The 15,788-nt window shown below is 40.2% G+C and overlaps 1 protein-coding gene across 4 annotated transcripts in view; it reads left to right on the top strand.

The window, feature by feature from the left end:
* Positions 1–15,788, top strand: part of septin12 (septin 12) — a 73,435-nt gene that overhangs the window by 56,676 nt on the left and 971 nt on the right. For all 4 annotated transcript variants that reach the window (XM_053443137.1, XM_053443139.1, XM_053443140.1 and 1 more), the window contains 7 exons: positions 868–996; positions 6,931–7,012; positions 7,623–7,760; positions 9,582–9,699; positions 9,999–10,094; positions 10,430–10,526; positions 14,339–14,390. In XM_053443137.1, the coding sequence (XP_053299112.1) occupies positions 868–996; positions 6,931–7,012; positions 7,623–7,760; positions 9,582–9,699; positions 9,999–10,094; positions 10,430–10,526; positions 14,339–14,390 (712 nt within the window). The remainder of the gene's footprint in view (positions 1–867; positions 997–6,930; positions 7,013–7,622; positions 7,761–9,581; positions 9,700–9,998; positions 10,095–10,429; positions 10,527–14,338; positions 14,391–15,788) is intronic.

Raw genomic sequence — 15,788 nt, 5'->3', positions numbered from 1 at the left:
TATAGCCCAAACAGGAACCCTTTTACCATTGAATTATTGACCTCGCTAGTTAACATTCACAAAATATTATAACGAGTATGTCAACATCCTGTCCCGCGAGAGATAGAGAGGCACAGAGACGGACTAATCCAATTAAATCTCAGTCGCCAATGGCAACATCCCACAGGGTTTCTCATCCTCTTGGCCACAAGCACAAAGGAGCATCATTGGTAGCTGGTGAAATTGGAAGAGCCAACCAAAATCAGGAAACACTGGATTCTAATGCCAGTGGGCCTTGCAGGGCGGTGCTCCAGGAGGAATCCCCTGCATATGCGTATGGTGGAGGAGTAGTTTACTATGAGGGAGAACAAAAAAACACTATACCACATTTTAATCAGCAGTAAGGAAGCAGCCGAGGCCCGTAACAATTGGCATGATTGTCCACTCAAGAAAGCTTTACTTCCTCGTGTCATACATGACATTACTGGCTTACTTAACTGATAGTTCAAGACGGCTAGTGATATTTCAGGCTGATAGTGAGGCCTCTACTGAATCAAATCAAACAGTTCATTACAGTTTGAAGATAAATCAACATTTTTAATAAAGTAGTGTATTCCTGGCTTCCGCTCTTTCAAAAATTTGAAATTTGTAATTTGAAAAAATAAATGTTTTTTTTTTCACATTGAGTAGGGAATTGAGATCCGATCACAAGTGGTCACTGATGACACCTTCGAAAGTAGGTGTAAACTGGTTTTGTTTGAGCTGTCAACTTTTGAACAGATCACCAAAGACACATGTTAAATCCAGGTATGAATAGGGCTTCTGCTTATAATACACTCTGATATTCACTTGGAGGTGGTTAAAAGCCTTTGTTTTATGTGCCTGCAGGTCAGAGTGGTTTGGGGAAGTCCACACTTGTCAACACTCTATTCAAGTCCAAAGTCAGTCGAAAGTCCTGCATGCCCAACTACGCAGAGGAGATCTCCAAAACAGTCAAACTGCATTCAGTCAGCCATGGTGAGTCCATACACACACACACACACACAGGGAATGTTTTAGGACTCTTGAGGCTGTGAGGGATGTGGATTTGTCCCGGTATGGCTTTATATGAGACGGTCTACCTTGAATAATATGTAAAATATGGTCATGTGTTTCTGTTCCCTGTCCTCCCCTGTCTACAACATTTACATTTGTTCTGGCCAGTGTGAAGAGGTTATGACTGATGAGCTTTCACATGCTATTTTCACATCACTTTCCTTTTTCTGCTTGTCTCATGACCATGAAACACCGCTTTGACTGCTTCCCAACCTATTCTCAAGTTTTTCACATTTTCACTATGAGAATGTAGGCAGGTAATAGCTGCCTCAATGAGAAAATGTTGCACTCAGAATATATAGTCCCTTTGTGAAGTATGTAGGTAGTCCTTCTTAAATTGAGTTCAAGGTGAAACTCACATATAAAAAATGTGATCAACAGCAAATACTCTGGTTGAAATGTTCAACAGATCAAACAGATAGTGACCTCAGGCCAAAGTCATGAGGATTATTTAATCCTCCAAAGTCCCTAAACACACACACTCATAAACATTTAATGTTTGTGTCTTCATTTCTTACTTTGTCTTTCATGCTCACTCACGTCTCCTAATATATAAATTCTTCACATTTATGTTATGCACTCAAAAACACATAAAACATGAACTTCTCAAGAAAACTCTGGTTGTGTATGACAGTTAGAGAGTGCTGCTGAACACACACATTTTCCCGGCAAAAAGTCTAAATATGGTCATTATTCAGAGACAAACTCCAGATCTCTTCCCATCACAACGTCTATGACCGTTGCAATCCACGAGGTTAGTGAGAGTGACAGGAAGATGTATTAAATTGGTTTAAACCTGAGTATACAAACAAATTGATAATGTTATAAGGATGATGAAGACTCTTATGAGCGTGTTACATGTTAGGAGCCCTACAAAAATGGATTTTTGGGGTTGATATTAAGGACTAAAACATGTCCAATGTAGATGTATCGTAAAAAAAAAGACGGATATCATTTTCAAACCCTATGAAAAAGTTGTATGATTGAGGTTTATCCAATTTAACCATTGACCATATTACAAACGCCTACAAATAAAAAGAAAAACAATACAAACAAATATATAGAAGTTGTTATTAAGACATTAAACATTTGTAAACATAAATGCACATCTGCATTCTTTGTTCTATAAAATAAAAGTTTTCATATCAGCGCATATTGGCAAATAATTGTTATTTATTTTCATGTGTTTTCTTAATTAAATTTAGATAAGGAGACATAATTTAAATCTTGTAATTAAACTTAAATGAAGTCCTCTTCTGGTGAGGATGTTCTCAGCAAACATAGTCTGTTGGATTGAAGTATCAGTGTACAAGTTAAGGACATTTGGACAATGTGTTTTTCAATGAGGAATCAGAAATCCTAGCCTGACATTGTCATAATCACAATTCTAGTCAGAATGTGAGTCTGATACCGCTCCATTGGGCTGTGATTATGGGGCGTGTTTCAACCGAACCAGAAAAAAAAAAGGCTCTTGTCTTAATTGGATAGACCTACAACCAATCAGAGCAACGTAGTATATGACCTATGTTAAGCGACGCATTGTGAGTTATTTACTAACGCCGGGTTCACACTGGACGCTGAAGCGACGCCAAAGCGACGATTAAGAGCAGCGCCAAGCCTTAAATAACAGCTGGCTCCCATCCACTCCCATATTAAACCTTTGTGCTGGTCACACCGGAGGCTGAAGCGCCGCGCTGCGCCAAGGCTGCCTAGCGCCGTGCAGCGATCGCTTCGGCATCGAGTCTATTTTTTGCGCTTGACGCGAGTGTATCGCACCAGGAAACACACTGAAAAATGATTTTAAACGATATTGATGACATATTTTATATGATATAAATGATCAAATATGCATCCCATACTTTGAATTCCCCTTCTGTTGTCCTGGAGTTTTAATTTGACCAATTCAATTATTAAATGTCCCCCTCTGCCCATCCACTACAGCCACACAAGTAGTGATAAAGATAAAAATAGAGAGAGGGGGGGGCTACGTATTCTCCACATAGGCTTGAGTGGAGAATATGTAATTTACCCTCGACACCCGACATTTAACGGAGCAAACAGCAGAGAAGTTCTTCAACATGGATGACATTAAATTAATAATAGAAGTGGAGAAGTACAGTGAATTGTATGATCCTCGGAACATGTTGTATAAAGACAACACCAAAAAAGACTAATGTTGGGACGCTGTTGCTTAATGTTGGAGCAACAAGTAAGTATATGCTTGAATACTACTGGATCAGCGGGTGATATTATTAGCGCTGCCCGGCGGTTCAGCGTCGCTTCTACGTCCGGTGTGAACAGCCAAGCGCCGACGCGCTAGGGACTAGTTTGATGAAAACGCATTCAACCCAAGCACACTTTGATGACGTGGTTGATTACGTTACTGTTGATCATCTGTCCATCATCGTTTAAAGCCCGCCCTGACAATCTGATTGGTCCGAACAGTTTCTGTTCGGGCATAATTTCTCCCCAACGGAGCGACTCCAGACCAAACTTCCCGACCTCAAATGTTGTGGCTAAGTTTGTCTGGCATCCAGGCTACAGAAATCTATGTTCCCTAGACAAAATGATCCAATTGTCTTCAAAATCATCAGGGATAATTGTTGCTCTGTACCACTGTGCTAAATGACAAGTCAAGAACAAATCCATTACCTGCATTCTTTAAATATGTCATGAACTTAAGCTGCTGTGATGAGGATGTGAGGAAGTGAGGCTTGCCTCCACATGACAAGACTGTCAGAATGAAACTGACAGTATATAGTATATAACCTGAGGCAAACCACAGCTAACCGTTTGCTCTTTACTGCAGAACATTCTGCTACATTTTTGTCATTTTCTGTCCGTATATAGTTACTTACTTCACATAAGGTTTTATAGTTGCCACCACTGCCTCAGGGACGAGAAAGGTGGAGTCTCATATCCTCTCGCAACAATGCTCTTGTATCTGTCAAAATCCTAACAGTGGAAACTTCCCTGAAGCCTCAAATCTGGAGTTAGACATCTGCAGTGACAAACTCATCACTGCATATAAATCTTTTGGAAATGCAGTTACATAACAGTGACCTTTATATAAATGCTGTATACGTGTTGTTGCGAAGTTGTTCTGTTGGTCATTGGTTAAGGTTAGTGTGCTGATTGAGGAATTATATATTGCAATTCATTCAATACATTATCTGCACACATCACCTGTCTCTAATGCTCTGATAGCTAAAATCTACTGACTGCTGTGAAATAAAGTAATTTCTGTGTAACTCTAATCGCTAGCGCGGCGATGCTTGGCTGTTCACACCGGACGCTGAAGCGCCACGCAGCGCTAATAAAATCCGTTGACCCAGTAGTATAAAGCATATACTTACTGGTTGCTCCAACATTTGCTGCAACAGTGTCCCAACATTTGTCTTTTTTGGTGTTGTCTTTATACAACATGTTCCGAGGATCATACAACTCACTATACTTCTCCACTTCAATTATTAATTTATGTCATCCATCTTCAAGAACTTCTCCGCTGTTTACTCCATTAAATGTCAGGTGTCGAGGGTAAATTACGTATTCTCCACTCAAGCCTATGTGGAGAATACGTAGCCCCCCCCCCCCCCCCCCCCCCCCCCCCCTCTCTCTCTTTATCTTTATGACTACTTGTGTGTCTGTAGTGGATTGGCAAAATTAAAACTCCACGACAACAGAAGGGGAGTTCAAAGTATGGGACGCATATTTGATCATTTATATCATATAAAATATGTCATCAAAATCGTTTAAAATCATTTTTCAGTGTGTTTTCTGGCACTATAGACTCAACGCCGAAACGATCGCTTCACGGCGCTAGGAACCCTTGGCCCGGCGCTTTGTCGTCCGGTGTGAACAGCACAAAGGTTTGACATGGGGGTGGATGGGAGCCAGCTGGCTTTTAAGGCTTGGCGCTGCGCTTCGGCGTCGCTTCCACGTCCGTTGTGAAACCGGCGTAAGAATGGCAGAGTACAAGTGGCAGAAATGTCTTTTCTGCGTTGGCTGCTTAGGCTCAGCCTTATAGATAGGGTGAAGAGTTCAGACATCCAGAGTAGAACTTTTACTCCTTCATGTTGCTGGGCTGGTTCGGGAATGTAGTCAGGAGGGCTCCTGGGTGCCTACTTTGGAGCTTAGATATCCCAGTTTGACCAGGAAGAAGGACTTCAGGCTACTTCTCTAGTTAGTACAGTTTTTTACATTCACCCACTCACACACATTCATACAGCACATATATGCGCACCATTTTCTCTGAGAAGGGGCAGTTGGGTTCAGTATCTTGTCCACGGATACTTCATCATGCGGAATGGGGAACCCTAGCATCAATCTGCCTCCCTTCTGGTGAGAGTACGACCGCTCTAACCCCTGAGCCACAGCCAAACTCCGGCCCTAATACATCATTATGGCACATAAACACCAAATCAGCCACAACATTACAAAAGATAAATTATTTTTTATGTTTTGGCCATGTATTTTTTAACAATAAATTAAATTATTATATTGATTTGATCCAAATGGGGACATATTACAATACCTTGTTTTTTGTAAGCTTTGTATATACAGTCTATGGTTGTAAGTATGACTTTGATTGTTGCCTCTAAGAATCTATTATTAAAGTCATACCCAATACATTCCTTACCCTTGCTCAGTCCCTGTCTCATCTTCCAATACCTTTTTAGGAATGTAATTTAATTTCTTAATAAAAGCTGTTAAAACAAATTCACACATATATATATATATATATGTGTGATATATAAATTCACACATATATATGTGTGAATTTTTATATATATATACATATATACTCACCGGCCACTTTATTAGGTACACCTTGCTAGTACCGGGTTGGACCCCCCTTTGCCTTCAGAACTGCCTTAATTCTTCGTAGCATAGATTCAACAAGGCGTGGCATTTAAACGATGCTCAATTGGTACTAAGGGGCCCAAACTGTGCCAAGAAAGTATCCCCCACACCATTACACCACCACCACCCCCAGCCTGAACAATTGATTCAAGGCAGGATGGCTAAAAGGCAAGTTAACTAGCCTTTGAGCAATCAAGTTTATGTCCATATTAGAAATGTATTGACCAGTATATGGATCATGCCCTCTGGTTGATTGTAATCGAACCAGTGTATGTACAATTCTCAGTCATTCTGGTTGACTGGTCCAGAAACTCACAAAGAGGGACTTTATTGCAGGCTTGTGAAAATCTTAATAGTCAGGCTCAAGATGTTTGCTCTATTGATTAAGCTCAAAGGGAATTTTTTGTGTTCTTACTCAAGAATGGCAATAGACTGAATATATGGTCTTTACTTCTCTGCTCAGCTTTCCTCAAACATTCAGACATGGCCACACACGTGAGAGCTCTTACAATAGAGAACATATTCTGAACTGACCTGCAAACTTCTTTTATCCTATCACGGACTGCACAGTCCCAACCCCTGCAGGTGTCCTGAGATTAGTTAAAACTGCAAGATCATTTGAGATGTGTAAAAATAGTAGTTAGGGCAATTGAACAACACAATTCAATAGTTGAAACCCAAATCTATGCTAATGGCTGTATACTGCCTTTACTGTGTTTTCAGTGAAAACTTGTTTGCTTATTTGCCTTGAAATAAAGAGCATTTATTCTCTTAATCAATTTGATACTGCATTTTCCTCTCGTTATATTTCTAAATTAGGTACATTTCTCAAATTGGCCTGATTCTCTCTGGCCTCTTGTGTAAAACTTCACATACCAAATGTTTTTCAATATGCTTCCCGACTGACGGATTTGACACATCACCATAAGGATTAGTTTGATGGTCTGGTCCTGCAGACAATTGCGTATGTAACTCCCTCTGTCCTCTGTCCAGTGATTGAGGAGAAGGGAGTGAAAATGAAGCTGACAGTGATTGACACTCCAGGATTTGGGGACCAGATTAATAATGAGAACTGGTGAGTGACAATACCTTGAATTTCCTTAAATCTTGTCGCTGCTTTAATGATTTATATACTGTCTGCGCTGTTTGTAGGATTCAAATTAAAATAAGCACAAATGCACACACTGTAGATTCAACATAAATCTAAACATACATCTACCTACTAATCCATATTATTGGGTGAGTCCCGTACAATGTGTAATTTTATATGGCATTCAATGCCATATAAAATTAAGGCTGACTTCGTCCCTCCTTCCATTTCAAGCTACAGTCTTGTTTTGAACACTTTTTAAAGATGCAATTTATTTCCATGCGGCTATTCTTGTTGTGCCTGACAATGTCAAAAATCTAGCCTCAGAATATTGTGCCGTATATGCTGTGATGAAGTGACATACTTGAGCAATTAGGAATCTTACTTCCTTCTTGAGAGCTTGGAGGGTAGCATAACATCTCATAATCAGAAACCTCAGAGTTCAAGACCCCTTATGCAGTAGTAAGAAAATAGATTTTCTTGATGGTTTTAGGTCCTGTTGATGATGAGAAAGAATAATGCCAACCTTATGCATCTTGAAAAGAACAGAATATTCCAGGCTCTCACTAACTCTTCCCGCCACTCCTCTCATCAGCTGGGAGCCCATAGTGAAGTACGTCAATGAGCAGTATGAGAAATACCTAAGAGAGGAGCTGCATGTGAACCGCAAGACGAGAATACCTGACACCAGAGTCCACTGCTGCATCTACTTCCTCCCTGCCACCGGACACAGGTCAGTACTCATTTACTAATGGATGCAGAATCACATTTCTTCACTCAACCAATTGTTCCTCTCAATATTTTTTTAAAGAATTGTTGAGCATTATTGACTCAGTCACATATTTCACTCATAAACCATGTTGAATTATTATTAGATCGCATTCCAGAACTAAGCATGTGCAGGTGCTAAGTAGGTGCAACCTCTGTGTGCTTCTGTCTTTAGAGCTGGCCACTCAGAGGTCAAGACACTCAGAGGTCAAAACCATAAAAATGTTTATAGAGAAACCCAACAGTTCCCACAATGAGCAGCACTTTGGCGACTGTGGAGAATTCTCTAGCAGAACCAGACTCAATGTGGGCGGACATCTGCCTCGATAGGTTGGGTGAGCAGGGAAAAATGGGGAGGAGAGGATAGAAGAGTGTAAAAGAGGGGAGAGAAGAGAGAGAGAGATAGAGGGGTGAGAGAGGAGAGGGAGACCAAGAACATGATGAGGTATCAGCTCTGACTAGTTATAATGAAAACAATAACAGTGTAAAGATGCTATTGATTATTAATGATAGCACCAACAGTTCATATAGTAATAAAGTAATAATAGGTATTAATGTTAATAATAATAGTAAAAATAATAATGATAGTTGTAATCCTGCAGCTCTGGAGATGGAAACACCTGCAAAGAGATAGAGAAAGAGAGAGAGAGACTATGGGAGGAAAAAAGACAAATATTTAGTGACATGTAAATAAATGAATGTTGGGGCAGAGAGACAGAGAGAAGAGGAGAAGTGCTTAGTGCATGATGGGAGTTCCCCCAGCTGTCTAGACCTATAATATCATAACTAAGGGGTGGTTCAGGACTCACCTGATCCAGCCCTACCTATAGGCTTTATCAAAAAGGAACATTTATGTTTAACCTTGAACTTAGAGATGGTGTCTGACACCTGAACCCAAAGTGGGCTCTTAATGTAACTTACTTGATGTTTAAATATGAAGTCAGTGTTATTAGAAACTAGTTTAGGGTAAATAATCTTTGCTTCATTTATGTTGTCAAGGAGATTGTACAGCTGATAGTCCAGCTACAAAAAGCAAGATAATGGTAGACAAAATGTTTTTTTCAGAAATCAGTATGGTTTTAGCTAGTTGTTTTCTGACAATAATTAGGTTTTAGAATTAATTCTTTGCAGGGCACTTAGGTCTTACTACTACTACTACTACTTGGGTGACTGCATTATTTCTTAGAAGATGGCATTATAGTATGCAGAATGGAGAGACATTTTATGGATTCTCCAATCGAACAGCTTTAACATCTTATGAGGATTTTTCTGGATCCATCCATCAAGTAGAAGGACCAGGATCATATTTTTCATCTGAGGTTATGTTTTAGTTTTGTTCTTCTGTCTCTTAGTTAGTAGCATTACACAAAAACTGTGCTGGATTTCCAAGAAACCTGGTGGAAGGGTGTGGTATGGATCAGGGAAGAATCCATTAAATGTTGGGGGCAGATCCAGGAATCTTTTTTTTACATTATTTAACATTTTTTTTTCTACATTTGAAAAAATCTGACATATTTCTTGGACTGATAGTTATGATCCAATGTCGGATATAGTGAATTTATATGTGGTTTCAAGGACTTTGGTGGAGTTATGTGGTCTCTGAGTGCCCTTCAAATGTTTCCTTCTAATAATTGTCAACAAATCCCAGGATAAGGCCAAAACCAACAATGTACCATATTTAATCTCCTAACAATATCTAAGCGTGGCTCTTTATCCACAGTTGTATATGTAAGTTGCACAGATATTCATTGTTGTCCAAACTGAACAGAAATGTGTATGTTTCCAGGTTACGCCCCATCGATGTTGAGTTCATGAAAAGGTTGGGGAAGATAGTGAGCATCGTACCTGTCATTGCCAAAGCTGACACACTCACAATTGAGGAGAGACTGGAGTTCAAAGAGAGGGTGATGGAACACACATAAAATGCTCTGATTGTGCAACATTAAAAAATGTGACGACTTGATTTACTCAGCACATCGAATTTGCAGCAAGAGATGTGTTATATGTTTTTTTATTTACTTTGGACTTTCATAATAGATAAATATATGTAAATATATATATAAATATATAACAAATATTAACAATTTACCTGTTAATATGGGCATATAATTGTGGCTCTGTCAGGAGTGTGGTCATAAATTGTTGTCTGTCAGTGACATACCTGTCCTATTTAACCTGTGTTTAACCTTTGACCTTTTGACAGATCAGGCAAGATTTGTTAGGCAATGGGATTCAGGTTTACCCCCAAAAAGAGTACGATGAAGATCTAGAGGTCCACATCATCAACGACAGGATCAGGGTAATGTCTCTACACCTTTTATTTAGTCAATTTGAGAATGTCCTCTATTACTTCTATTATTTAACTAGAGATAGATTGTATACAAAATTGTCAAGAAATCTAATTCAGGAAGTGACAGCGGACACAGTCCAATAACAATTTCGATATAATCATTTTAGTTTATTTAATGCTGAAATTGTAACCCTAACACAGCCTGTAAATACAAAATAAACCCTTACTTTTTACATGAAGCTCATTGCTTCTACCCTGCAGCTTTTTATCTTTTCCTCATGTTACAACGAATGAATCAGTTGTCAAATAGGCCTGAGTCCAACTTTCTCGTATTGTGTGTCCAGGAAAGCATTCCCTTTGCTGTGGTGGGAACCGACAAGGAGCACCAGGTGAATGGAAACACAGTGCTGGGCCGTAAAACAAAGTGGGGAATCATTGAAGGTAAGGCTTCCCTTTCACAGTAAAACCTAATTTATGTATGAACACTAACTTGTTTCCAATGTATACAGATTGTGATCTTAATTTGGCAAAGCACATGAGTAGATGGATTGAAGCTTCAGAGAGTACAGCAGCTGCTCCGGTACAACCTGAAACTTCCTGTGTAATAGACAACACATCATTAACGGACTCTGGAAGACAACTTCATGTCTTGAACTATTACTTGAACTATAATTTCTCCCATGGCAGAACCCTCACTTATCACTAGAGTCAGACATCCAGTTTCCTGTTCTATCACAGCAATGACAATCACCACTTTGTAAGCAGCAGCTATTGTATAAACCAGTGGCTCTCAACCTTTTTTCAGTGATGTACCCCCTTGGAAAAAAAAATTCAGCCGAGTATCCCCCTAACCAGCGCAAGGCATTTTGGTTGAAAAAAAGATGTACAACACAGTGCTGTGCGGTTAGTGTCTGATTTATTAAACTTTGTAACTAGAAACTTTCAAATTACAACTTCATCAAAGTGCATAACATTTCTCATTTGTAGTGGTCTCTCTTGAACAATTTGGGAAAAAAAGATATCAAAATAACCAAGGACTTATTAAAAAAGAAATAATTATCTCAATTTTAAATCGAGATTTGTGTACATAAAAAGAATTATCAACTTAAAGTGCCCTCTTTCGGGATCATAACAAAGAAAAGTTCTCAAACTGAACTCATGAACTTATTTATAAACACTTCACAAAAAAGGAATAATTATCTCAATTATAAATAGAGATTTGTGCACATAAAAAGAATTATCAACTTAAATGCCCTCTTTCGGGATCATAACAAAGATATGTTCTCAAACTGAACTCAGGAACTTATTTATAAACACTTCACAAAAAAGGAATAAAGATCTCAATTATAAATAGAGATTTGTGCACATAAAAATAATTATCAACTTAAAGTGCCCTCTTTCGGGATCATAACAAAGATATGTTCTCAAACTGAACTCAGGAATTTATTTATAAACACTTAAAAAAAAAAAAATTCTTTGTCAGTCTTGGTGGCAGGGAAGCAACTGCTGTGATCAAACTCTTCTCCAGGCAAAGTCTGTTTCTTTGCTTTGTTTTGATAACAGTCATTGCAGAGAAGGAGGCCTCACATAAATATGTTGAGGCAAAGGGTAGTAGCTGCTCCAAAGCTTTCTGTCCAACGTCAGGGTGCTCCTGCTTCACACACACCCAAAACTGTGTAAGTATGGATGTGGCAAACTTCATCTGGAGGCCACGGTCAGATGACACTTCCAGGAGTTTTTCCTGATAAGTGACCGGTAGCTTGCTTCTGTTTGCTTCGGACAAGAGAAATGGGTTTCTCACCCAATCCAGCTGTGCAGATTTCTCCTCCATGTCAGGAAAGTAGGAATGAAAATCTTGAATCAAGTTGGTCAAATGGCCCATTATGACCAACTTGACTGGAGCTCTGTCCACATCCTCACTAGAGAGAAAATTATCCACCTGTGGAAAGCAGGTGAAATCCCCATGTGCAGAGGCCCTTCTCCACAGCTCCGCTTTCTTGAGAAAGCCACCCACCTTGTCATACAGCTTGAAAATGCTGGAGTCCTTGTCCTGCAGAGACATATTCAGCTCGTTCAGTTTGCTGAATATATCTGCCAGATAGCACAGCTTTGCAAGCCAGTCTGTGTCCTGGAACAAGGTGGCATGGGGAGATCTGTGCTCAATCAGAAATGTTTGTACTTCAGATCGTAATTCCAACAGCCGGTTGAGTATTCTCCCTCGAGAGAGCCAGCGCACTTCTGTGTGCGGCAGCAGTTGTGTGTGTTCAGCTCCCATGTTTTCACAGAGGCGGCGAAACAGGCGTGCATTACGTGGCCTTGACTTTATGAAGCTGATCACTTTGATGCTGTCGTTAAAAATGTCATGTAACACAGGGCTCATTTTCTTGGACACCAATGCTTCCCTGTGTATGACACAGTGAGTCCACTTCACTTCGGGGTTTTCTTTTTTAATGCGCGCTATGAGTCCTCTCGCGCAGCAAGTCATTGATGCTACGGCGTCCGTGCAGATGCTGCTGCAGGATTTCCATTCCATGTCGTTTTCACAGAAGAAGGAGTTGACTACATCAAAAATGTCCTCTCCTGTTGTTTTACCCTCCAAAGTTTTGCAGAATATGTGCTCATAAATGTCGTCAGTATCGATGTACCTCACAAAAGCCACAAGTTGTGCATTTCCACTGACATCTGTGGATTCATCCAGCTGGAGTGAAAAAGGATCGCTAAGTTTTCCCACAACTTGCTCGACAACGCTGTTCCCATTCTATCTACTCTGCGACAAACAGAGTCATTTGACAAAGGCACAGTCTTTAATTTCTCCGCTGCGTTTGTGTCCATCATGGTCTCAGCCAGCACGACAGCGGCTGGAAGGAGCAGGTCTTCGGCTATAGTGAACGGTTTCTTTGCTCTAGCGATGAGCAAAGACACCGCATAAGAGGCTTCCAGGGCTTTGGCTGATGTCGTGGAGGCTTTCCGCATCGTCTTTTGAGATGACCTGAATTCACAAAGTCTCCTCTTGAAAAACTCAGGTGGCTTACCAACGTGACTAGCATGTTTGGTCTTGAGATGCCGTTGAAGATGTGCTGGCTTCATGCCACTGTTGGCTAATCTCTCCCCACAGAAAAAACACAAAGCCTTGGGTGGGTGGCTACTCTTGGACGTAAATCCCATTAAAACATACTCTTCTGAATATTGACGGAATTTTGCCGGCTCTGGTTTCGCCTTCTTTGCCACTTGTCCCTCCGTGTTTTCAGCGGCATTGCTGCGACGCTTCAACCACGACTCCATTGTTTAGGTTTTCAAGGCAGCAGTGATGACAGGTGATGACAGGTGGCGCAAGGTTGGGTCAAACCATCGGTATGGGGGGAGACTCAGGGTATTTAGGATAATGAAATTGAATAGCCTACTGAATATAAAATTCAGTTGATTAACTTACACATATGTGATTTAATATTCATTAAATAACAATTTTTAAAGGATTTTTGAATTGATGCTAATTTTAAATATATTTTTTTTAAATCTCACGTATCCCCTGGAGTACTTTCAAGTACCCCCAGGGGTACGCGTACCCCCATTTGAGAACCACTGGTATAAACAGTATATCTGCTACAGTTATGTTCACCTGCCATCACATCTATCAGAGTTGCATGTTTACCTGTATCATTCCATTTAACCAATGTATCTTCAGGACCTAAAAATTGCATTAAACAAAAATGAATCTCAAGTGATTATATATGACGTGTGTATCTTTAATTATGAGGGGATAATTTTGGTTCAATACCATCATTGTGAGTACATCTTGACATTGTGAGGACATTTTGGCTTGTCCTCACAATTTCAAAGGCTTGTTTAATTGGTAAAGACTTGGTTTTATGGTTGCAATTAGATTTGGGTTAGGCATTTAGTTGAGATGGCTATGATTCAAGATTCAAGATTTGTCTTATCAAATGCACAACAATAACATTAAGGTTAATAATAACATGGTTAGGGTAAGGGGCTAGAGAATGCATTATGTCAATGAGTGTCCTCACAACTATAGAGGTGTGTGTGTGTGTGTGTGTGTGTGTATGTGTGTCTGTGCGTGTGTGTGTGTGTGTGGAATTGTCCCACCTTCTGGTTTCCTAAAAGTCTACATTAAAATGATCTGCATAAGACATCAGCTGCTGCCTGAGTTCTCCTTTCACCAGCATCCAGAAAACTTCCGTAACACTAATCAGTTTACTTCTTAACTGCAACAAATCTTTTTTCTCTTTCCACAGTTGAGAATGTTGCACACTGCGAGTTTGCCAACCTGAGAGATCTACTTATCAGGTGAGCATACAATACTGATACACTCGATTCTTTATTAAAATGCTCACCAGCATCCACTGGGAGGCATTCATCTTGTCCTATATTATAAAATGGGACAGCTTTTGACCCTGCTGCCTATAACATTATGTGTTCAGTTTAAAAAGGCGAAACAACTTAAGTAAATGGTAAATGGCTTTGTATTTATATAGTGCTTTTCTAGTCTTGATGACCACTCAGAGCGCTTTACAGTACAGTTGTTACGTTTAAGTGAAGGTTCGGACCCCAAAGCAGACACGGAGTGGTTTGTAGATGAATAAATGAACAAAGTTTATTAGCTGGTGAGGCAGAGGAAGGCAGGAGTAGCTGGGTGCTGGCTGGCTTGTGGATCCTGGCAACGTGGAGGATGAAGAGCCGAGCGACGAGGCACACGAGGGTTCTGGATGAAGAAAGCAACAAGGTTAGCGTACATCCAAGAGACAAAGCGGTCGAGAGTTTCCTGCTCATCACTTGCTACCGTAGTGGACGTAATAATCTGGCGTCGAAGTGATGAGACGCCCAGGCTTATATGGAGGAGGCTGATTAGAAGGATTGGATGCAGGTGTGCCTCGTCCTGCTGCAGCCACCAACCAGCCACACACAAACACACAGGGGAACACAGAAGGGAAGGGGGAGAACACAGCCACAAACCACACAACACAAAACACAATCACCACAACAGTTCTACATTCACCCATTCACACACACATTCATACAGTGCATCTATTCGCAGCACTTAGTTATTCTATGGGGGGCCATTCGGGGTTCAGCATCTTGCCCAAGGACACTTCGACATGCAGATGGGTCAGACTGAGGATTGAACTGCCGACCTTCAGGTTGGAGGACGACCACTCTACCCCTCAGCTACAGCCGAAGTTATGTCCCCAACATCCACTGTTGGCTGCTAATACCTACTTACATCTACTGGTAGTTGGTAACTTAATTCGTAAAGGAAACCCTCAAACATACAAGGGATATTCACCGTTTTGTCCTATATTAAAGAATTGTAGAGATGGGATATTGAAAGTAGCTGGAGATGTTAAGGGATCACTAAAGTTTTGTAAATGAGGGTCATGAGACAGACAGCAACTAAAGGCATATTAAGGCTGCCAAGGGCTACAGTGTTTTTGAGGTGAAATAAATCCCATAACAGAGTAAAACCCCAGGATCTACCTTTTGGGTAAGGTGCTGTATACATAAAATGTAATATTATTATTATTATTATTCATCCTCTCTATGACATGTATAGCAGTGTCTGGTATTCAGACAGACAGACAACAGTAACACTGTCCATGCAGGATACATCCAGGCACATATTGAGTATAGGTCACCCAAGACACATTCAATGAAGTTAATTATGTAAAATGGAGGGAGTAATGAGAA

Source organism: Pleuronectes platessa, chromosome 16 (genome assembly GCF_947347685.1).
Source record: "Pleuronectes platessa chromosome 16, fPlePla1.1, whole genome shotgun sequence".
NCBI lineage: Eukaryota > Metazoa > Chordata > Actinopteri > Pleuronectiformes > Pleuronectidae > Pleuronectes > Pleuronectes platessa.
Note: the sequence above shows the minus strand (reverse complement) of the source record. Positions and strands in the feature narration are given on the sequence as shown.